This window comes from Chamaea fasciata, unplaced genomic scaffold (assembly GCF_029207755.1).
Source record: "Chamaea fasciata isolate MVZ Bird 193981 ecotype frontalis unplaced genomic scaffold, bChaFas1.0.hap1 SCAF_2, whole genome shotgun sequence".
Classification (NCBI taxonomy): Eukaryota; Metazoa; Chordata; class Aves; order Passeriformes; family Sylviidae; genus Chamaea; species Chamaea fasciata.
Window position 1 is genome coordinate 85,095,429 of NW_027094087.1, and position 24,271 is coordinate 85,119,699.

General features: G+C 42.3%; 1 protein-coding gene across 1 annotated transcript in view; it reads right to left on the bottom strand.

Moving 5' to 3' along the window:
- Positions 1-13,924: 13,924 nt before the first annotated feature.
- Positions 13,925-24,271, bottom strand: part of CRACDL (CRACD like) — a 63,418-nt gene continuing 53,071 nt past the window's right edge. The window contains exons 9-11 of the mRNA XM_066176571.1: positions 17,184-17,383; positions 15,427-15,559; positions 13,925-14,559 (exon numbers count right to left, since the gene is read on the bottom strand). Coding sequence (XP_066032668.1) covers positions 14,414-14,559; positions 15,427-15,559; positions 17,184-17,383 — 479 coding nt within the window. The 3' untranslated portion in view covers positions 13,925-14,413. The remainder of the gene's footprint in view (positions 14,560-15,426; positions 15,560-17,183; positions 17,384-24,271) is intronic.

Here is a 24,271-nt window from a genome sequence, read left to right on the forward strand (position 1 = left end):
CATTTGGGTACCTGCACAGTAGCCCTCAGTGATTTTTCTGTCTTTCCCTAAGATTTCAAAGAGGGTCTGGTGGCAATTCAGGCAGATTGCAATAAAGAAGCTCAGGAGAAGTTTGCGAGGTCTTGACACCCAGGCTGTTCTGTGATTTTACTCATTGAGTGGTGAGAATTTATTATGTAAATGTGTGCTTCAATCCTCCCTTTTACAAAGAATTGGAATGAAGTGGATTTTTTATTGAGAAACAAATTTAGCACAATAACTTCCAAACAAAAATTAGAGCATGCACATCCTCATGCACACAGACACATCTATGGCACAATTTTTTGTAGAAATCCCAATGAGCTAGAAACATTAAAGGCACCATTGTTTGCATCTAATAGATTAGTCCTGCTTAGGGATATGAATTTTTGCATTTCTGTGCTGGAAAAAAAACTGGCAGAGGCATTTTCACATAAAAGTCCTTTTGTCAGAAGAGCTTAGTCTGCTGAAGAAAAGACTCGGTTACAAGATGAGTATAATGACAGTTATTTCACAAGGACTGTCTGAGCCTTCCTACTTTTTGTCCTTTCACTGACTGAACGTTTGCATTAGGAAGGTTTACTGACTGGAGTTTGACAGTATCTAATTAACTATTAACTTTCCCAAACAATGAGTATGTGTAATGTAGTTGTTCCTCTGACACTCTGCCTCTTGAGTTAGTTATTCTTTTCTGAGAAAGAAGGCAAAGTTCAAAACGGGGAAAAAATCCACATTGCCCTCATCTGACCCACTACAGCAATAATCAAATGCCTCTTGGCATATTCCACTGCTTGATGCATGGACAAAGTGCACGGTGAAGGAAATGCTGGAACTGCCAGCAGAAAGGAGTTGGGACAGGCACATTGAAACCTCCCTTACTTCTGGTGAGGATGGCAGCCCCCTTTTAGACCTGAACAATATTTAATACTGGCAGATTTCTAAATTCATTCTTCCTGCTCAGTTATTCTTTCATCCCGCAGCCACTGCTGTTCAGCTGGAGTACCCATCTGAAATGGGAGATGATTAAGCAATCCGAAACTCCGAAAATTGTATTTAAAAACAAGTGTAAGGTACATACACTGTAACAGCCTTAACAGGGGAGACCTGAGGGGAAAAAAAAAATTTCAAAAATACAGGAAGTTTAAATCCCTAGTATTCCAGCTTTGGTTGCTGGAGAAAAAAAATTACCAAGGAGCTTGCTCTTCTATACCAGCAGGAAATAAAACAACACAAGAGAGAAATGAATAATCATGTTTCAACGGAGGGAAGATTTCATGCTGAGAGATTTTTGTTAAGGTATTACCTAACAATCAGAGTAAAGACAAATTGGTAAAAGATGCTCCAGGCCTGCCGTAATTTCATATATGCTGCAGTGGCTGGACACCTGGGCAGTCAACTTCTATAGAGCTGTGTGGTTGTTGCTGTTCATCGGATCTGAAGCTTGTTTTATCCAAGCATTTTCCTGACTCCTTCAGAAGCACAACACTGTTGTTGTTCTTGCATTTTACTGTGCTTATGTACTGGCTTTCTCAGCACTGGGAAAAATGCAAAAAAGGTAGAGGCGCTTGGCAGTGGCAGCAAAAATCTGAATGGTTGTTTGGCTGAAAAATGGCCATCTGAAAATTACCTGCAGCTCCCAACCAAAAATTGAGCTCTCTCTTAGAGATAGGATTTATCCCCAGCCTGGCACTTAGTCCTGTCTTTTTAACAGAGCAAATTCCTCTCAGTGCTTCTACCTCCATTTCACCTCAGTTTTATTTTTTTCAACTGTAAATCCTTCATGGCCAAATCTTTTTTGCTTTATGTTAGCTGAGCACCTCACTCAGAGAAGCTGTATTTTTGCTGGCCCTTTTCCGTACTCCCATAATGAAGAAAGAGGGGCACAAATACCCCCAGTGTGTATCACAGAAGGACTGGCCATGGTAGCCCCACTGCCCCTGCATCTGCTCTGTGCCCCTGGCTGGCTCCTGCCTAAGGCCGTTTGCCATCCCGACAGTACCTGGCTGGGGGAAGGAAAAGCCAACTGCCCTTCAACCATGTTCTTAAACCCAGTGTGCTGAGGAGCTGGGCTTCAAGTCATGGCACAGCACAGGGAGGATCTGAGGCCCTCACCTGGCACCATGGCAGGGCAGCAGGAGGCCCAGCTCATGTGAAGGGAAGGGAAGGGAGAAGGGGAGCTTTCCCTTCCCCTTCCTATGACTAGGTTAAACATTGTACGCATGACAATACAGAAGATTTTTCCCATGTCACAGATAGATTTCATGCTCATGCAAATTCAGATCTCGTTCCAGTTTTGTAGATGTAAATTGAAATTAATGCCTCAGTTGCTGAGCTAGTTTGCAAAATAGAGGTTTTGGTTAGTAGTACTGTAAACTTATTTTATACACAAAGCTGCTAGATGTAGAGTTCATGGCTTGTGTAGCACCTGTTGTAGCACTAATACTCAACAAGAAAAGGGATGTAGAAAATCATATTGAAATATGATTATATATACAAATGCTTAGCAGCCATAAAATGCCACATTTAGGTAATCTTTATTCTGTCTTTTCCATGATAACATTATGAAATAATCTTCTATGTTGTGATGCCGCATCTCCGCACAGAGCTGTTTCGCTCAGAAATCAGGCGTGATCCGTTCCAGTAGGTAAATTGTTGTTCCACTTTAACAAGATAAAAACTGAGGAGTGAGAGAGAGCAAATAATCTGTCTGAGGAGTCTTTTGGGAAGGTAGGAACAGAGGTTGGTCTCCAAACTTACAGAATCGTAGAATCATTTAGGTTGAGAAAGGCCATTAAGATTATTCAGTCTGTGTTTCTTCGCCCTCTCCCCCACATCACTGTCATTCCCCTCTCTGTGGAGATTCTGTCTGAGCCACAAATGCCTCTGCCATATGCTCAAAGGTGATGAACACTTACATTTATTCATCTCCTTCTGAAGACAGATGCTTTTAAACGCATTTGTACTGTTACATAAACATGAACCTGGAAACTCTGAAGTTCATAGTGTGCCAATATTGTCGGTGGTAGCTGAGGTCCACTGTCTGGGTAAAGAGCAGTCAGATACACTTGTCTTGAAGAGATAGTCCAAGTGAAAAGAAATCACATTAAGTATTAAGGGTTTTGATTGCCAGCTCGTTTTCCAGTTGCCTGCTTCACAGTATTGCTCTCATACAATTAGAAGAAAAATGTTCAGGGAAATTTTGATAAATAGACTTCACACACTGGACATCTTCATTGTAAGCAAAACACACTGAAGGTGGCTCCTTTAACTTACCTCAGGGTAACTTGGTGGATGATCCACTGAGAGCCAGGAAGCTGCAGTTAAAGGGAAGTCTCAATTAGGTCCTCAGCAAGTGTGGGTTTCTGAAGGTCTTCTAAAGGTCTGTTTCACTCTTTCCTAGAAAATCTGAATATAGGTCCAGACAGCATGGCAAAGGAATCCAAGGCAACTTGCACAGGTAAAAAGAAGACATTTTAGAAAGGTCTGTCAAAATCCAGCATGTTCTCTCACTGATAGGTGAGCTTTGAAAGAGAGAGTCTGTGTCCCCCCTATAACTCCTAATTATTTTGTGCAGAATTTTAACAAACTATAATGACTTTCTAGCTTCACTCACTGGAAATGGCCAAATGCCTACTTGAATAATGCAATTAAGGCTCTAGCGTATTTTCCAAAGATATGAAGATTTGTCAAGACTAATCTAAAATTTGCAAAAACAATGCCAATCTAAACAACTGACTGCCAAGGGGTACAAACTTTAAAACTTTGTACTCCAGATTTCTGGCACAGGCTCCCCTGCCAAAGAGTGGGCTGGTTGCACATTAGTCTTTGCATCACTTTCTTTGTCTCATCTCTCTTCTTATCTAACCCAGCCTGCATCTTCTTCACCAATCCTTCTTCTTACGGGAAGGTAGGTTTATTCAGGGCATGGTTCAATACACTTTGTTAGAACCAGATATTAAAGAGTCAAAACCAGGTGCCAGGCTATTGGCCAAAATCTAACTCTGGGGCAAGTAGCTCCCTCCTACTCTTGCCCTGTCACTCAGGAGATATCTGGAGAGTGGATGTCTTTTCCTTCCACTGCTGCCTGAATGGCAGATCTGGACATCTCTTGCAGACCAAACTGGAATAAAGCATTTGCTGCCACATACCTTCACTTTATATCTTGTTTCTGATGGGGGTCAATAGCCTGAGAAAAGCCTCATTAAGACAAGAGCTCTACAGATGGAGTAAGGGAAAGCTTCCTGTGCTCCCTCGTGCTGACCTGACCTTTTTCTTTATAGAGAGCACTAGGATGAACATTTTCTGCCACTAGAGACAGCACGGGGCAGGGAATGAAGATTCCTTTTCACAGCAAAAGATCAGCTGGGAGGTGGGTAGCAGCAAGTTAATAATGGAATGTTTTCAAGGATGGAGCAGGCTGTGTGTCCATGAATTACTCTAGCTGTGTGCATTCATGCCTAGTGACCTCATTCCCGGTCCAAACTGTGTATGTGGAGCCTGATACTGGAGATGGTGACTGGGTGAAGATTTGTGCTAACAGCAGTGATTGCCTGTGGCCCACCAGCATGTGAGTCAGCATCACCTCAAGGGGTAAAGCAGCAGAACTCTCCTCTTGTGCCTTCCTCACCACACCTGCTGCTCTGATCCTGTGCCACTCTCCTGTCTTCCCCAGCTGCCTTGCTTTCATAATGCTGTGCCAATATTGTGAAGTGCAGGCAGAAGTGGTTGATCCCATTAAAACTGGTATGAATGGGAAACAGATTCATCAGCACCTTGACAAAGCATGATCCTGAAGCTTGCACTCTTCTAATCATGTCCAGCCCCATCCCATCAGATGTGGGTAAAACGTTCAAATCCAGTTCACCCCTAATCATTCGTAAGGGATTTTTGGTCTCCCCGTCAATCTGCCTGCTCTAAATTTCACCCTGAACAATGTGCTTACTGTCCAAGTCATTCACACCACAGCAGGGCCATGGACCAGTGGGCTCAAATCCTGCCTGGAGAGGATGAGGTCTGTTGCTTGAACCTGAGATTTATGCCCAAATGATTCTGTCAGCAAATCATTTGGGGTGGGGGGAGAAGGAATAAGAGAATTTATACCTTTAGAGCCCCTTGTTCAACCTATAGTAAAAAACCATTAACATTAACTTCTCTTCCTCCAAGACACATCAAGTGTCAAGATAATCACTGTGAGCCTGTGAACTGCAGCACTGAAAATAATTATCAAAGCCACTCTCCATTTAAACTAGAAGAGCTGTTGCTCTGCTGTAATGAAAAGATCTCATGCTTTGCCCTATCACAGCAGGGATCCAGGCTGTATTAAGTCATTCTTACTGGCCTTAAAGGCTTTAGTGATGTTTCTTTCATTTGAGCATTGTCTTTCTGCCAATTTAGAATCCCATCTCCTCCCCACAAAGGAAACCTGTAGTTATCCAAGCAGTAGTGGAGGATGGTAGGTGGCAAGGAAAACACAGATAGCACAGGAGCATTCTTTGTGGCATTTAGAAATAATGAGTGCAATTTCCTAGATCTTAGGACTTTTTAGGCCATAATTTTAGGAAAAGGAGAAGTGACGCTCAGTCAGACAGGAGCCCTAACCATATAGCTGTAATGCCATGTAAGTAGCAACAAGCTAGGCACTGCTGCAGCTCCAACAGGCAACAAAAATTATAGTAATAACGTAAGAGCTTTTGGGACTATCAGGCAGCTCCCTCCCCCAGGAAGGACACTGAGGACATACATTTTTAAATGAAGCAGTGTATTCCCTTTCTTCACTGATTTAAAAGAAGCTTTTGATTCCCATCTTTACTTGCAAAGTAGGTGTTCAGCCTCCTCTCAATTGCATGCAGATTACGCTCCTGGCATACAAAGGGAAACCAGCAGTTTAAGAACAATGTGTTGATATTGTATTTTATTCCCAAAAAGTACTTTTCATAATGACAGCTCCTAGTGTGATCCCACGTGCTGCGCAGCCACGTGGGCAAATGCTAATTCCACCCACCAAATATGCAGGTAATGAGAATGAATGGGACAGGGGTCAGGAGCACACTCCAATCAAAGCTGTTGAGTACCACTGGCAGATGGAGCACACTGAGGAATTAATAAACTCTTTCTTAGGTTGGTACCATGTTGGTGATGACGAGTTTGATAACTGCAACAGCTGTATCACTGGCATATTTCATGTCATGCATAATACTGCTGTTATCCCTATCCTGAGAGAAACAGAGCTGTAATAAATGTCAAAACTGACACATGCAGTCCTTTGGTTTTTAAGGTGATTCCAGGCAACAGAGTTAGGGCACATGTGTAGCAACATGTTCCAAGGATGACTCCTGTTATTGGATAATTAAACTTTAAAACCACCAAGGACTGGGTGTTTTCCCTGTCTGCCAGAGCTGAAAGGGGTGAAAAGTAAGGACAAAACAGAGAGCTTCACATTGGGCACAGGTGAAGTGGACTTGTCTGGAAAGCAGTGGCTTTGCTCCCTGTCTCTCCCATGCTGCAAGCTGTGTCTCCTTTTCTCTCTGCATTTAGGTGAGGTTGCCAAGTGCACGAGTGTGAGCCTGGGGCTGGCCTTGCTTGCCAGGCAGCCCAGCTGAGATGGTATGTGGCCCTTGGGGGAAACACATCTCACTTTCTTCTCACAGAGCATGGCTGCAGCCTGGCTCTCAGTCTTACCATTGCACCCATCCTGTTTCATTAGAACCTGTTTGTATTTTTAATACTGTATCTGCTGCTAATTACAGCCCAACAATACTTACTTAGTGTGCAAACAAGGCCATCATCCAAATATTGTTTTGCATAACTAGAATGCTGGGGTTGCAAACATTTGCATAATGTTTAATTATTTAGGCAGAACATAGAATTTGTCTTCCTCTCAAAAGCATTTTTGTGAAATGTCTCAATAATTAAACACCACTATGTTTATTAACAGCAGGGAAGATTCATGAAATGTATTAGTCAGAAAAAAGCATGTAGCTGCATCTACAGTAATCAGAATATGCCATTCCAAAGTAGGTCCCCAAGCAAGGCAAACTCCAGTATGAACTCCTATGTGTAACCAAGCAGAAGAAAATTAAAAGTGTAACAGTTCAGCAGCTGTAACTTGGAGGGGTCAGGGAGCCAGAATTCAATAGCTTAATTCACTCTTTAATCAATACATAACATTTTGAGAAGACTGGTTCAATTATAATGAGCTAGCTGAAGTGAGCCTTTTGTCTATGAAAGGTAAAATTTGGAGTCAGCTGGAGGCGTTCACGTGGTGCTGCAGCCTGGGAAAGGCGTCTGCAGGCTTCTGCTCCGACACACTGCCCATTGCAAGGCACCTGGACCCACACACCAGGGGACAGGCCCACATTTGTCCCACCCCAGTGGGACCTGGGATGGAGGGTGTTTCTTCATAGGGTTCCTCTAGGCAGTTGCCCAACAGGCTGGAAGAAAGCAAAACAGGATGTAGTGAAGTAGTCAGAGGTACATAATAAAAACATCTGCCTTGATGGCATAAGAAAGGTGTTCCTTCTGCAGCATTTCTGCAACATTTCTTGCTGATATGGAAAAGTGACCAGCTTGATCTCAGTAATTTTGCTGTGTAAATACAAAAATTCCCCTAAAATGAATGGCTGGAGTATAGACTGAGGTTGACAAATGTGTTGGGATATCCCAGCACCAGGCAAGATCCAGAGGTTTGTTCAAGTAAGTGAAATTTGCAGGCTGCAGAGGAAAGACAGACCCTGACTGTTACCTACTAGACTCCAGTGTGATCAAAATAGTTTCTTTTGCCCAAGTATAAAAGCTCCAAATTGTATTAGGCTTTTTGAAAGGAAGGCAGAATTCAGAACCAGAAATTGCCCACTAAATTAGGAGGAAGTGGTTTTTTTTATGTCCTGGGAACAAGCATTCACCTCTAAAGTCAAATATTTTAATAATTTGAAATTATGATCTTGCATATAAGAGAACCATAAAATTAAAAGGTTATTTTATTTTATTTTATTTGGGTAAGATTGAGGTTTTTATCCTCTCTCTTAAATTTGACTTTATACTTCAGTTGTATTTCAATAACGTTATGCAAGAAATTAAGCTTGTGTCCTTCTGCCCTCTCTGAAACACATCTACTTGCTATCAAGAACTATTCATTACTCAAGCCAATTTCTGCAACATGCATATAGTTAAGAGGCTCTCTTTTTGTCCATCAATTACATAAAAGCAGCCAAGAAAACCACCTCTCCTCCTCCAATACCGCTGGTGTAACTTGCAGGGTAACTTGTAACTAGTCTGAGCATTACTGTTTTGTGGCACGGTGCCACGGGTCCTGTCACCCGGGGGGTGGTGAGGGGATGGCTGACTTTGGTAGGTGAATTTGGGGAGGTGTTTGGGCAAAAGGCTAAAGCAATTAGGGAAACCAGCACAAGTCTATCTGCTGGAATAACCACCCTCTGCTTTCACTGCATGAAAACCTGGGCCGACATAAACAGGCTCTGACAGCAAATGCTATGTTCTTCCTCAGCCAAAGCAAAACCCTCCTTCTCATCCTGCTTTAAGGAAGTAGGTCACAAGGTAAGATAAAATATATTCTCACTTTAATCAGGAAAGTTGGGGAATGAAAAGGCAATTCAAAGGCTCTCTAGTGAGCAGCTGACAGCACCATCCACCATTGAAAGTGCCCTGCACTCCGCTGCTGGACCAAGCTGAGTAGCTGGATCTGATGCTGCAGAAACACAAGGCACCCTTGGGTGGCAGGCAGTTCACTCTGGGCCGTTTCAGCACACATAGAAAACATACAGAAAATCATAGAGGAGGAAGCAGCAAGGAAACTGGGCAGTTGGAATTCCCAGCTGGGGTGGAAAGGTTCCCTCTGTTACCTCTAGCTCAGACTTCTTTACTTTGTATTGCTTTTCTTCCTTCCAAGATTGTGGCAGCATCGTAGCCAGGCTGCGCCCACCACATTGCCCTGCTGCACAAAAGCACAGGCAGCATATCAGGTGTTGGATCACATCTTGTGAGCACTGGAGCTGCAGTTACTGAAGAAGCTTTGCAGTGCCACAAGGCTGGGGGCCAGGAAGTGACTGGTGCCATGACTTGTCTTACTTGAGGCTCTTATTGTTGTGGTTAAACATAAAGGCATAAGCCAACCTAGAGGCTTCATTAAGCAAAAAGCAAGCCTTTCTGTGTACTTGAGGTGAGTGCTGTAGGAAGAGGCAAAGGAGTTAAAAGAAGGAAAGTCTTGTTTCAAGGAGTGGCTAGATGGGGAAGATGATGTCTGTTTTGCCTGGACAGGCTGAGGACCTTATTCTGCTGCCTTGTCTGCAGGCAGCCTGCCCATCAAAATTATCTCCGGTGCTGAGTGCAGAGAGGATGAGCCAACAGCTTAATAAATAGGAGTCTCTGTTATTTCTGCTGAGAAAGGTGGCTTTTATTTTCCTGAAGGGTTATTAACGAAATTCTTCTCTTGTCATAACTCTGGTTGTTTTCCTCTGCTTTTTCCAGACAGTTCTCCTTGGTTCTTCAATGTAGGCAATGACTTGGAGGGATTTACTGGTGGTCTTGTTAAATTTGGGGCAAGAAGAATAAAAATAATATGGAAATAGGATTTCTTTGGGAGACACAACCACCAGAGCCTGACCTTGGGACAAACTTGGCTCTGCAGTTCAGCAACTGCTCATTTCTGATGGAGTGTTGAAATCTTCACAGCACCTTGGACTGCAACCTGCACAAACAGCCCTGTGACTGGAGTTGGACCCCAGAGATGTGTAAATTTTGTTGGCCTCACCTCAGCATGGTCTGGCACGAGCTGCTGGCTGGGGAGGGCAGCACAGATCGTGGTGGGAAATAGGAGGGTCTTGGATTCCTCTGCCTCCTCACCATCTCTGATGGGGCCATGGTTTTCTGCTGCTTGGCCCAAGAGCAGCATGGATGGCCCATTTGCCTTGTCCCAGAGCTGCCAGCATGGGTGACAAAGTGCCAGAGTAAAAGCCATGGGCTGGTAATTGTTGCAGGACCCTTTGGTGCAGTGTGATTTTTTAGTAGACAGTGAACAGAGAATTCTTCCTTTTTCCTTTTTTAATTAGAGGTTTCTGAGGAAGAACTGACTCTCAAAGGCAGGGTAATAATTTACATGTCAATTCTAAACTTGAGAAATCAAGCCACATTTGGGAAAAAGTGAGACTACTGGTTACAATGAGTTAAGATACCACAGTATTTGCTCAGCAATCTTGAATATGTGTCAATGGAATTATGAACCTGCAAAACACAGCATTTCATACTTATTTGCATAGGTAAATGAACAAAGCAAAAAGAAATCAACAGTGAAAGTATTCAGTGTGATGATGTGTGAGATGGAAGGAAACTTGTCTTCAATCACTTTGCTTCAGTAGTATTTATATGCTCTTAGCTGCATTCCTAACAATCTTAAGAGAGAGATTTGGGGTCCTGGAGAGAGAGATAGTTCAGCATTTCCCAGAATGATCTCCATTTAAGTTGCCTTAACTGAGCTAGAGTGTTTTTCTTCTGGGAATACAGCCAGTGTACATAGAGAGTTAGAATTTCCAGCAAAGGTGCTACAAGTGCAGAGGAAGAATGGTCTGTGAATACATGTCCCATCAGCCCCCACCTTCAAAGTGAAACATGATGCAGAGAATTATCTGGGAGTAATAATCCAATAAAAAAATCTTTATATATGTTTTATTTTGTGAAGTCAGACAATAAAAGATTCCATGCTACAAAAACTCAGTGGTTTCTGTTGCTTGTTGAGCATCTTGACAAACACTGAGAGTATGTGAGCCTGAGTGAGACCTGTGCCCCACTGGAGCTGAAATGTCTTCTCTGACAAGAGTTAATCCCATGCGGCCGCTTTGTTCAGGATCACACAGGGTTACATTCCCCCCTGGGGTTTTTACAGACACACAGCACTGCCCAGTGCTCACATTGGGTTTGGGGTTTTTTTGATTCTGTAACAGTACAAAAGTTATCTTCCAACCACAAACACAAAATCCTATAATTAAACCTTTGTTACCCACAGCAGAGAGCTCATCATGTATACAAAGCAAACATTTTGGCAAGTTTATTGTGCTCCTTGAGACTAAGACAGAATTAATAGCATTGCAAAATTACAGCAAGCTGCTTGCTATGCTGCTGCTGGATTTTTTCACTGGCAACAAGATTTTATGTTCCTCTTCATCTTGAAAAAAAATGCTACACTTTTTATTGTAAAAGGTAGCACAGTGCAAAACATCATATCAAAGTAAGGACTGAGGGGATATTTCGGCCTTAAAAAATTGCACTTTGCTGTGCATTTAAAATCATTCAGTTGCATTTTTTTCACAAAAAATTACTAAACATTGGGAGACAGCTGATTAGGGTAATCCAACTAGTAAACCGTATAAATCAAAAAATTTAGGGGTTTTGTGCTGAAAGATGCCTGATAGATGATTTCATTTGCATTATCTGAGGCCCTTCACTGCTGGGAAGGCACCTTGCTCATTAAACAGGAAGCCAAAGATGTCTCATGCAGCACTTCTGGAAGAGGAAACGTCTATTTTTCAAGTCCATTTTGTTGTTGTTCTTGGACTATAATTCCAACTCTGTTTTAGTTTATGTGCATGAGTCATGAACAAAAGGTGAATTTTTACATTTTATTTCCCTGTTAGATGTTATATTCCAACAATATATATTGCAGCTGCCTGAGCAAAATGCATCAGCCTGAGTTAGTCATATTGCCTCTCAGCTGGAAAAGTATAATGATGTCCTCAGGAAAGCTGATCAGATCTGAAAGGCTTTTCTGGTGGCATTGAGTGTGAAACATAACTCACTGTTCATACAGAGGAGGGAACTATATTTTTATTTGCATCTTTCTATTTCCACAAATGAGCCATTTCACCAAAGAAAAACACATGAGTTCTAAAACTATTTTCTGCCTACCTGCTGCAGGGCAGCTATAGCAAGTCCTACTTGCATGACCCTTTGTCTTAGAAATCTGGAGACAGAACAACACTGTGAGAAAGTAAAAATTCCCCTGGCTGTCATATCAGAGGTTCAAGTAGCCAAGTGGCTTCTCTTGAACAAAAGCCAGGGCCATTGCAGTGGTGGGAGAATATGATGAAGACCACTGATTGCAAAGGTTCTTGCAGTTTTCATTGTTTTGAACAGGGAGGGAATTGTAAGAAGACAGAATGTGCCTTTAACTACCTTTCCTGAAAACCTTTTCATGGGGCTGCAATAATTAGAGGTACAAATTTGGCCTTTTTTTATATGTTATACTCCTTAAATAGAGAAACTGGGGTTTTTTTTCAACATTGCAACAAAAGCATATCTTAACATATTTACACTTTATGCTAATTAGTTATTTATTTCAGAAAGGGTGTTTTGAAAAGAGAGGCAGTCATATAGTTTTTATTGTATCTCAAAAACGTGTCTATTTCTACTGTAGGTCCTAGAATATTAATATCAAAAAAGAAGAAGTATCACTTGAGATAAAGGATTGTGCATGCTTGCTCATGGGGGAGAAGTGTGAAAGTTTTTTGCACAACCAGCCTTCAGGCAATTGAGCACACGGTTGCATGTCCTGTAAATAAGTTACCATTTTTGGTGTGGCTCTGTTTGACATTGTGCCATTTGTGATTTCAGCAGGTACCTCACATTGCCTTTTGCCATCTGCAGGAAGGAGAAAACCCTGGGACAGCTGGCAGAACCCTGTTTGGGTCGGGGCTACTGACAGCTGTGTGTGGGGCTGCAGCAGGTCTGTGCACGGCCCCATTCAGGACCCCAGCAGCCACGCAGGCTGACCCCGACAGCGATGCAGGCTCACTGGCTCTGTCCTAAGGCTCTGACAAACAGAAAACTAGCTTCTCCTCCTCCTGTTTTTAACAATGAAAGACAACCTGACTGAAAGCCTTTAACAGCATCCTGGATATTCACGTGCCAAACTCTCCATTCCTTTATTCATTGCTAAATGCAGTTGTCATTACTGAGAGGGCTCAGGTTTTCCTTCCCACCTCTGTAGAGAAGACAAGATTTCAAAATTACAAACACAGGTGCTAGAAAATCCTATGTTTCCTAAAGTCTCCTCACATTTTTCCGAAGAGAACATAATGTGATAATAAAATCAAACCCACTTTTATAAACATAAATAAACCTAGGGGTTGCAGTATTAAGGTAGTACTTCACCCATGCATACAGAAAATGAAATGCTTGTCTTAGCAGTGGGGCATCATAGGATTTGTCCTTGGCTTCTGTAACACATATGGAGGTCTTAAAATATGTTCAGAGTAGTTTCAGTCAATCAGCAGCAAATGATTTATCTTGTCAATCTTGTTAAACAAGTGAAGGTGAAGAGCCTAGGAGACTTCATGTGTGGGAGTCACAAACTGGTGGGGGAGACTCAGGCCAATGAGCACAAGGCTGTTACATAAAGGTAGTCAAGTACAGACACGCTATCTGTATGTTACTGGTTTTTAATGAGAGGAATTAAGATTATGTGGGGGGTGATATGTGAAGCTGGCACTGTGATGAAATTCACAGTTTCCCCCAGCATTTCATTTTGAACTCTAGCTCCAGGATTTTCAGTTCTTAATTTTTAATTAATTCATATTGACCGTTGTTACTAATACCATCCTCCTGACTGGCCATGAGGTTTCACAGGAAGGAAAGCCAGTTGCAGACAGATGAATCCGGATAGGAAAGGAACTGTGAATGCATTGATGAGCTTCCAACTGCAGTTCTATTTCCTTACCGCTCACCTGCTTGAAAACACTGTGCAACCAAGGCTGCTCACAGAAAGAACTGAGGAATTTTTTTCATGGCCACACATAAATGTGCATATTTGTGCCTCCTGAACTGCAACCTAACCCCAGATACTGTACCACTGGCTTAGCTAGGCAAACCTGCAGCTCAAGCAACACATTTCAATGGAGTACTCACTAGCAGCTATTCAGGAATACCTCCACAGGCCTAATAGCTTTGGTAGAAAGTGTGTCATGTGATTCCAGTGAAACACATCAAGAGAATCAGGATGTAAGTGCACAGTTTATAACTGTAAACAGAGAAAACCATAACAAATAGAATCTTCCAGCAACAACAGAAGTTCAGCGAAGTTTAGCAAAGATCCTGTTTGGATACAAACATCTTTAAAAGCAGAAAATGCAGGAAATACATAAGGCAAAAGTTTTATTTTCCGAAGTGTAAGTATGTCCTTAGCATAATTTAAGTAATCCATTGCCATTGCAATTCTGATTGCTACAAAATTGAAGGTAAACTTTTTGACTGCACCTATTGCACACTTTCTCCACAGCTGTATAATAAAACCCTTCTGCATCAAGCGATTCTTCACTGTGATTAGCTGGTCTGTACGAGTTCAGTTAAGTAGTTGACTTAATTATAAAAGATGCTACTTGTTTGCATCATTCTATTTTATAATCTGTGGCATATCACTCCAAGCTTGAGACTTCTTTTTGGCCAGCTCCATCCACGATGGCTGATCTGGAGCAGCATTACTGGCTTTCTTCATGTGGCCTATTTCCTCCTTATCCACCAGTGCAGGTGATGGAGCTACTGTGAATAAAGCACATGGACATTTTACACTTACCTGCTGTGCAACGAAACACCCTCTTTTATTAAATACTTCCCATGCCTTGCCCTGTGGTAGAAAATCTTTACGTTTCACATGGAAAAATCTTGTGCAATAAGTTCTTGAGGAAATTACCATTCTATGCTCTAAATAATACAGTGTTTTTCTCATCACTAATATATTTTGATCCCTAAATTTACCAAAACTCAACATGACGACCTGGATTCCTTGCTGTGCCCTGTGTTAATGCCCGGGCCAAAGAAGAGAGAGTTTTTTCATTAGCTAAAGTATTCACTTGTGAATTCCTCCTTTACTCAGCCCCCAGCTCACAGGAATTTTATTACTTCAAAACTTTTGCCCTTCTTTCAAATTTTAATTTACCAAAGAGACTTACAGCCAAATCATTGTGGGAGGACTGACGGTCAGACAGTTTGTGATTGCACCATTCCTCAGCTTGCTGAGGAAGCCACATTTAAATTGAATGCTATTGTAAATATTTTTGTTTACATTTTACACTGGGATAGTGCATTTGGGCCTCTGTCCTGTGATACGGCCTGGAGTCCTTGATTCATATTGCTTTCAACACAAGTTTTTGGCTACCCCTTTTCACTCTTTTGTTTGTAATCAAACTAGTCAAAAGAATATAAATAAATAAAACATCAAATAAAATAATAAACAAACACCTAGTAAAACCCCAAACACGAGTGCTGAGAAAACTTTGCCCTGGCTGATGTGGTGCTGAGGAAGAGATTAGGATCTAGCCACTACTCTTTTTGGAGCACATTCCAGCAGGATTTCTTCTGACAAGGTTGAGAGATAACAGCTTACATGTTAAGCATTTTATTTCTTACCGGGGAAATGATGTGACAATGAATTGGTTCTTAGCAGGGGCTTCACTTCAGACTTTGTGTCTTTCTTCTGCTCTTCAGAAGTGGTTTTAGGTGCTAAGTGTGAAGGTTTGCTCCATTGTTGCTTCACTGGCCCCTAGGCACAGAGAGGGAAACAATCCAAGTAATTCAGGGAGAATGAGTTCAGTTTGGAAGAAAATGAGTTAAGTAGTGGATGGGGAGCCTGCCACGGTTCAGCAAACATTGGTCCCAATCCTCTCCCTGGAGCTGCTACCTGTTCAGAAAGTTATAGTGTTTTCATGTAGCATCCACGATACTCAAATTTACAAATTAAAACTATCTCTCCATATCTCTTATTCATAATGGTATGAGTAGAAAATTATAGTCTTCACTGCAAAATGTATTTCAAGTCTTTTGCACATCTCTACAAGCATACACAGGATTTGGAAATAGCCTCATTCTCTTATGTTTTCCTTCCATCTCCCAAATTTTGTGGGCTAGGGCACTGTATTTTTGGACAGTTGATGGCAAATGGATTTTTCATTAAACAAAAGAAGTCGAACACATCCTCCAATAGATTTTTTCTGCCAGTATCAAAAACCACCCAGAAGTGATAGTGCCTGGTGCCATGTGGGAGAAAGAGAAAGTGGGAGTAATACAGTGGCACCGAGTCTCGCATGCTGCAGTCAAAAGCATCTTGGCATGTTTCTCTGCTAGCTGCTATAGGGAAATAAAATGCATGGCATGAATTTCAGGGATCATTTCCAGCTAAAATCTGGAGTTTCCTGTTCTGACATAGAAACTGTATTTTGGGATCGTATTGGGCAAAGTTCAGAAGTTTGCCTAGACATCTTATTTGGTATTATTTCTTGTTAATCTAACCACTGCTATTTTTCATCATCTAGACATCATCTCTTATTCCAGGATATAATACACCTGTCTGGGATTCTAGAAATACCACCTGAAGCAAGAAAGTAGGTCATTGGCACTGGGGATGCCATACCGGTATAGGACACACATGCTCCAGGATAGGTCAGGGTTCTTATTTGTAGAGGATGCAAAACAGGCAGGTTCATGTTCTGGATTGATGCCAAGCACTTCTCCTGGCACAGCTGTGTCATCTAGGAAGATCATTTGCTACAGGTATCACCCTGTTTTACATGGGATCTCTGAAGAAGCAGTGCCAGCCCACATTCCATGGCACCACATGGGCTTCTGAATTATCCATATACAGGGAACCAGAATTTATGTATTGGCACTCTCTGCAAGTGCAAAAGTTATTTTTATCCTACTTCACTTCTCAGGGCTCTAAAAATTGTTACCTAGGAGCTTCTGGGACCAAGCTGTTCATTCAGTGTTAAATCAGTCAGGAGCTATAAGAGGTTCAATGAAAGGCTGTGCTTAGAAGGATAGTTAGAGAGAACATATTTCCTCTGCATTGAGGAGGATCATAGACTACAATTTAGCACTTCATTTTGGATATTTTAGCATGCAATACACATGTTAGATCTGGTAGGTATGCCAAGAAATTTTACACACTTCACATAGTTCCAGGATTCCTTGGAGACACAAAATTACATATCTGAACAATCAGAGAACTTTGAATCTGTAACACATTTATGAGAGCAGTGTCTTTGTTAGTTACAGTTATACTCATTAAGTATCTGTGATCATTATGGCATGACTGGTAACATAGCAATAGATCCAAAGACTACTACAGGAGGTGATACAAAAGCATCACAAATTTGTACTGCAAGTACCTCTGTTTGTTCCTTTCCTTTATTCTGTTTCTCTGTATTTGAGTTATTATCTGCAGCCACAAGCTTTTCTCTGTCGAGTTCCTTCTCCTGATGCACGCCCCTCTGCTTTTGCCTTGCAATGGAAATCCAGGCTGGCTCTGTAGGAGTGTCAGGATCTCTTCCAAAGTCTCCGGCAGCCACAGGGGAAAGCACACTTTTCTCTGTTGACATATTATTTATGTACATGGTTATAGAAAAAAGAGTTGTAATCAGCTTCTGCTCATATTTCTCAATATACCGATTGGTCCCAGGATATGAAACCAGCCTGGATAAATAGGAATTCTGCTTAGTTTGGTCTCCAGAGAGCAATTTTCCCATGCTCACAGGTTTAAGTTATCATTCTACTGGTGAGAGACACTTTGCATATTTGTTCAGCAGGAGTCACAGTGTCACTGCTCTCACCTGAGGGAGATGCAGAAACATGAATCAAACTTCACTAATCTACCCATTTCCCAAGGTCTGCTCCTTCTGCTCCCTCTTCCACGGTATCTTAGAGACAAGCAGCAGACAATTCAAAGGTGCACAAAGAGGGACTGCGGTGTTCCAAAGGCAACCTTTTCCCCACTGTGGCTGCCCTTGGCTCCTGCTCTTCTGATGTCCATGCAGCAACAGCCCATGCCTTAATCTGGTTCCTGCCTTCCTTCCACCCCTTTAGGAGCAGCCCCCCTCCAGCTCCGTGGAGTCTGCAGGTGCCATGGGTGCCTGTGCACAGCAGTCTGTGGCGTCTGAGCACACACAAGTACTGCTAAAAACACAGAGTGACTTTACAGCATTTTGATGTGAGGTTTACGTTGACTTATCCCTGCTGATGCTGACCATGGTCTTCACTGGGGCCAGTAACTTCCATTGTGCCCTACCAAAAATGAGACTTGAGTGACACAAAAAGAAAAAGACAATTTCTGGAGAAAGTCAAAACTCCTTCCCTGCTGACCTCACAACTGCTACCCAAGGACCCACAGAATCCAGGATTACAGAAAAGAGAAATACCCTGTATTTAAATATTCTGAGAAGAGAAATCCTGTCTATTCACTGAACTCAGTCAAGAAAGAGCCTCAGCAGCTCCGTTGGCTCCATCCCCCTGGTTCTCCATTTTTTGACTCACACTGAACATAAAATTGAGTTTCCCAATGAATGGTAGAGCTTCTGTGTAGTTTAAAGGAGGAACAAGAACAGGACTAACAACCTTAAACCCAAGAAGGTTGATTTCACCTTTCCTGGCCAGTTCTGGCCGCTGATGTATCAAAATTTACAGAAGGCTATATAAGAGCAGAAGTTAAGCTTCTCATCCTCAAATCATGTGTGGTCCTGCTCTTTGAAAAGGTTGTTACTTCGTCAGCATCCTGTTCAGGGACCTAGGAGGAGGCAGACCCAGCCAGACAGGATGACTGCCCCGAGGCCCCTGGGGGCTCAGCTGCTCTGCTGATGTCGAGCCAGCCACGGGATCCTGTGAAGCTCAGACGTATTTCTGGAGCGCTATGGTCTAGTTTGGCAGAATGTGGCCTTGATCAGGAAAGCAGGCAAATGTCTCTGAAGGCACATTTGAGATGCCTCATGAAGGCATGGAAGATAAAAGGCATGATGCACTCCCAAGAGCTGGAGTCTGCCAACACAGGCATATTATGAAAGCCCACAAACTTGCTTTGCTCAGGGATTTTCTCAAGTCATTTTTATACCTCACCAGAGAGAGAGTAGTTATTTGAACAAGAAAACATTGTAAAGCCTATGTCAGCTGAAAAATGAAAAAGAGAAAAAATCCTATGCTTTAATGCCAAAGCAAGATATTTTGCCAGCTGATGCCTGCATTTCCCTTCACATTCACCTCGTGCAATCTTGCAGGAAAACCTCTGGAAGAAATAACTCAGAAGTCCAGCTGTGCAAAGGTAGCACAGATAAAACAAGGCCCCTGAACACTGAAGGAGCTTCTTTCACAGCATGTTATTCAATTCTCTGCATCCCACCTAACCCCTATCCTTGCATGACAACAGCTGTTCCTCCCATATTTTTACAAACACTGTCTTTTTTTGCCTTCCACTGGCTCTCCTTGCTTCATTTTTATCTCATTTTACAGGACGATAAAGAATAAGGCTGGGAGAGATCTCAGTATGTCACGTAGTCTATCCTTCAACAGCAAGGCAAGATCAGCTGAAAGAACAGTTTCACAGAAGCTGTTTCCTCACAAATATGTATCTAACTCTTCAAAAACAGGACAGGTCTCAGAGTCTCTCTAGGCAACGAATCCTATGGCACAGCTCTTTTTTTTTTTTAAGTTTTTTTTGGGGGGGTTTTGTTCTTTTTTTTCCTTTTGGGTAAGTTAAATCTTCCTTGCTCTAATTTAAATCCTTAACTACTTCTCCTACACACTATGGACACGAGCAGATTACTCATAGTCTCCTTGCAACAGCCTGTAATGCATTTGAAGACTTAGACCATGTTTTTCCTATTTTTTTAACTTTCCTGATTAATCATATTCTCTAGATCACTCTTTCTTTTGTAGGAATTATCCTAGTTTGGTCAAATCTCCTTCAAAAATGATGGTCAGAACTGGTACTTGGGATGAAACAGTGTTGGCATCAGCTGACATGGGAAGACTACACCACTTCAGCTGGAATGGTTTTCTGGACACATCAGTCAGTGCCCCTTAACTTCCACAGCTCTCCAAGATAACCACTAGCAAGTCAAAGTCTGCTAGCCCATCTTCTCTCAGTATTTAGGACAAACCTCATTAGGATCTTCAGAAGTAAAACCACACAGTTGAAATGATGTGATGTCTGCTAATGCATCTTCCATCACATTCCCTCCCTTGCTTGCAGCCATGCCCTCAAATCCATCTGCAACCATCTGCACCTTTTCAGGTGGTGGGCAATTTGGGCGGGACTTAATAGTGCATTGCCCAGTAAAACCAGGTGCTGCGCTTCATCAGCTCCCAAAGCACTCCTGCGGCACACGGATGAGCTGCCACGACTGAGGGTGATGTCCTGTGTTCCTCAGAGATGAGGAGTAGCTCTCTGGCTGTACAGCTGCAGACACACCACCACAGGCATCCTCTTCCACCCCCTCTTTACCTTTCCTCACCATCTGTAATGTCTTGGTGCTCAAAAATGCCAGTGTCTTTATCCTGAAGGTCCTTTTCAATCCACCCACACTTTTTGATGATACTGAGAACCTGGCTTCTGCCTTGATGCCTAGTGATGTACATCATAGTTGCTGTGACTCCAAATCCCCCTTTGTGTTTTGTCCCATTTTCCCTGCGACACCACAGGAGCTTCATGTAAACATCAAGGTTTTTCCTCCTCTGCTTCCACCACACAATCCACACTGACAAAATGAATGCTATGCCCAGGTTCTATTTACTGCACTACATGTAATGGTCTTATTGCTACCTGTGCTTCCATTTCTCTGTCATCCTCATGGACTTAGGGTTCAGCCTGCTGTTATTTCACTGTGCATTGCCTGGCACAACAGGGTTCCCAGCCCTGCAGTGATATGTCCGGAGGCTGGTATTATGGCAATGTTTTTCATAAGGCGGACGCTCTAAAGAAGGCATCGAGCACCCTTGCTCTTCAGGCAGTTCTCCCCGATGAGATGCCAGACATCCTAGTCATGTCAATTAGTAGGCAGCCAAACTAGAGCCAGGTATCATTCCATAAAAGACGGAATCCAAATGTCCCTTTGATAGTAGGGAACAAAAGCTCTTTATCATAATCTTGAAGATTTTATATGTATCTGTACAGGCCAACTTAGGACAGCAGAGTAGTATCACCTACAGAGGATCAAGAACTGATCTGCTGCTGGGAGAGGCTTTCTTGTATCTTTAAGTAATTACATTCTGCCCTTGTTCCTTTGAGTCTTTGCTGCAGAAAGCCAGACAGACAAGGCAGGGGAAGTGCCAAATCTTCAGAAAAAAAACCCCATCAGACACAACCCACACAGTATTTGCTACCTCATCTGCCAGCCAGAATTACTGTAAGGGGTAGAAGAGGCGTATTCACTACTTACTGTCTTTCCCATTGCCCAGAGGTCCTTTACATCCTCCCACCTCCCATTAGATAAGGTTTCTTGGCAGTATATATGCACCATTGTTCTAGCCAGAAGGATATAAGGTGGTGAAGTAATCCAGGAGATAGTATGGTGAAGAGAGATGGCAGTTTGAGGTGACCTGAGACTGTCCTACGAAGCTTCTGGTACCCTAAGGGAACAAAGAAGCAAAAAGCTTTCTCGGGAAGTGACTGTTCTCAAGGGAAGTGCTGTTCACACATCTTTCTGGGTTCATGACTGTCTGATCACCTTGAACAAGCTTTGTCTTATCTAGTCATGGGATAGTCCATGTGCTTTCATGCTTCACCACGTGGCAAAGCACAGCATTTAAGGAACTGGGTAGCCAGAGTGGAACCAAAAGTACTTAAAAGGATGACTTTAATTCCTGCTTCTGCTGCATGTCACATGCACAGCAACTGGCACAGAACCTCCCAGCTGGTAACTGCCACTCTTAGGGAGATAAGAAAGAAGTACAAAATGAAAGCAGTGGCATCCTCCATCTGAAGCTGAGTCAGTTTTGACAGACCACAGCCACCACAAATGCTCTGTGTTTCACTTCTCCTTTGTTGCGGCCTGTTCTTTCCGTGTTACACTCGAGAGACTTTCAGAATAAAACTAAAATCTAAAAAATATTTATCATTTTATATTATAACATGTTATTTTAAAAAATGTGCTATTCAACTCATTCCTTAATAACTTCATAAGCTAATAAAGGATATTGCTGGCAGCACTTTGTCTCTCATTCATTCACAGCTTTAACCTCGTGATTGCATCTTTCCCTGGTTTCCTTGGAGTCGGCTTGGCCTCAGGCTTTTTGTAAACAGAGGAGCCCCTCTTCCTCTTGGGATAAGCCACCAACAATGGAAAGATACCCGGTCAGAACTTGTCAAGCCAGTCTGTGCATAATGTCACCATGTATTAAAGCCAGCAATTAATGTAAGCTCCTGAGATCTTCTGCTGCCACTTGAAACCACACCCAGAGGCTGCTGAAGCCTTCCCTTCATGTCTTCCCCACAGCCAGCAAAAACACACGGGACAGTCACAAGGTCAGCTCTTCTCTCTGCATTCTTCACCACTCCCACAGCTTCCAGACCAACCACTGAGGATAGCTCTGAAGCCAAGTGAACCACAGCCACCTTTTGATTCCCTCCTGCAGATCAGAATCCCCCAAGCTCTCCTCCACTGAGTCTGAAAGCATCAGGGCTGGCTGCCTCAGTGATCCTCTAGAGGGGGGGAAACTCCCCTGCTGCAACCCCATTTAATGGAGGTATCGGTTTCCCTTTGTATTTTACTAAAACAACTTTCTTTTTTTTCCTCAGACTAAAGCCCTGATCTTGTAGACGAAATTTCTTCTCCCTGAATATTGTGGGAATAAATGTGTACACTTCTGACTGATATTTGGATATTATCCTGTAATGTGTGTCAGAGTGGTTGTATGAACAATAAGATGAAGGTAATACATTAATTTTAATGTACAAAAGGAACTATGATTGACTTGTTATTGTGCATGGGTTTATTCACACACAGAGAAAGAAAAATACATACCTATTTCTGTCTGTTGAGAGACAGATACACTTCCTGTATTCAAATGTACTTCTCTGTGTGTGCTGCTTATATGAATAGACACAGCAAAGACATTTACCCATTACCCTGAGATTTAGGGATTAACTTTGTCTTTTTTAGAGATGGCCTCAGATTTCTTAAAATCTGAGACCTGTTTTCTTTATATCTAAAAGCCTCTGTGCACACAAATTGTAGGAGAGGTTCTTTACGACATGTAAGTCTCATACTTGGAAAAGAACATCTTATGCCTTCAAGGACTGCAAAAAGTGGTTATTCTTGCCATACATGTGTGCAGGCAAAAGGTCAGAGCCAGAATTTAGAGTCTTTTGAAAGTCAAACCACCAACAGCAAGCAAAGCTAGCTTGTGGATTCCCTGAGTGTTTTAAACGCAAACATACTCAAAACTAATCCAAACAACTTTACACAGGGAGATAACACCCTCTGTATGTAAGTGTCATTGTTTAATAACACTGCTTATGCATGCATATTTAATTCCACACTGTTGTATCTTTGCTCATTTATACAACTATACTCCAGTTATTTTAAGAAGGGCTTTACAAATGCATATAGCATTTAGAATATCCTGGCCTACATATTTCCCTTTGTTTATTAAAGTACTAGATGCATTCATGTCAGTATACACACCCAATTCCTTAATTTCAGACAAAGCTATTCTAAAGATTTGGTTAACTATTTCTGACATTTCTTTCTTCCCTAAGCTGCTCTGAGAGGTATTTGACTTTTGATTGGATCTATACCACCAGTGCCAGAGGAGTCTTTTTTACGCAAGAAACTTCTGTTTGCATCAAAGACTATTTCGCGGCTGGAAAACAGCCATATTGCAAAATAGCCTGACACAACTGAGAAAGCAACTCCTTTTGGGGGAAAAAAAAAAAAAAAGACAGCTTGTTTTTCAGCTGTAGCCAGGACAGCATTAAAGCAACATCTTTTTGATCTAGAGAAAAACACTTCTCTTGTCATTCCAGAGCCTGTATTTGCCAGACAATACACACCAATTTCATTCACCATAGCATCCATCGTTCTTCCTTGAGCTCTTTTTCTCTTTTCAAACGATGTCTCCCCACTATAGCTCCTCAGTCTCTGATTTTTGTTTATCCTAATATGCAGATTCAGACAAGTATTGCTTATGGTTTCACTGTTGTAATAACCTGTTAAAATATGGTAATTGTTTCTGCCCTTTACAGGATTTATAGCAAAGTGTATCAACTCCAAACAACACAGCTTAACCTTTTACATCTTGCAAGGATTTGTGCCTTTAGCTCCAGAAACTTAAAAATGACTCCTCCTGGGGCGACTAATTTCACACAGACATTAGAGAGCTTCCTTGCAGCCTGAGAGAGAGAAGGCAATCCCTCACGAGCTCCCCAGAAAGCTCTGGGGAGCAGGAGTGCTGCTTTCACCTGGCGTGGTAAGCCAGCATCCCATCAGCT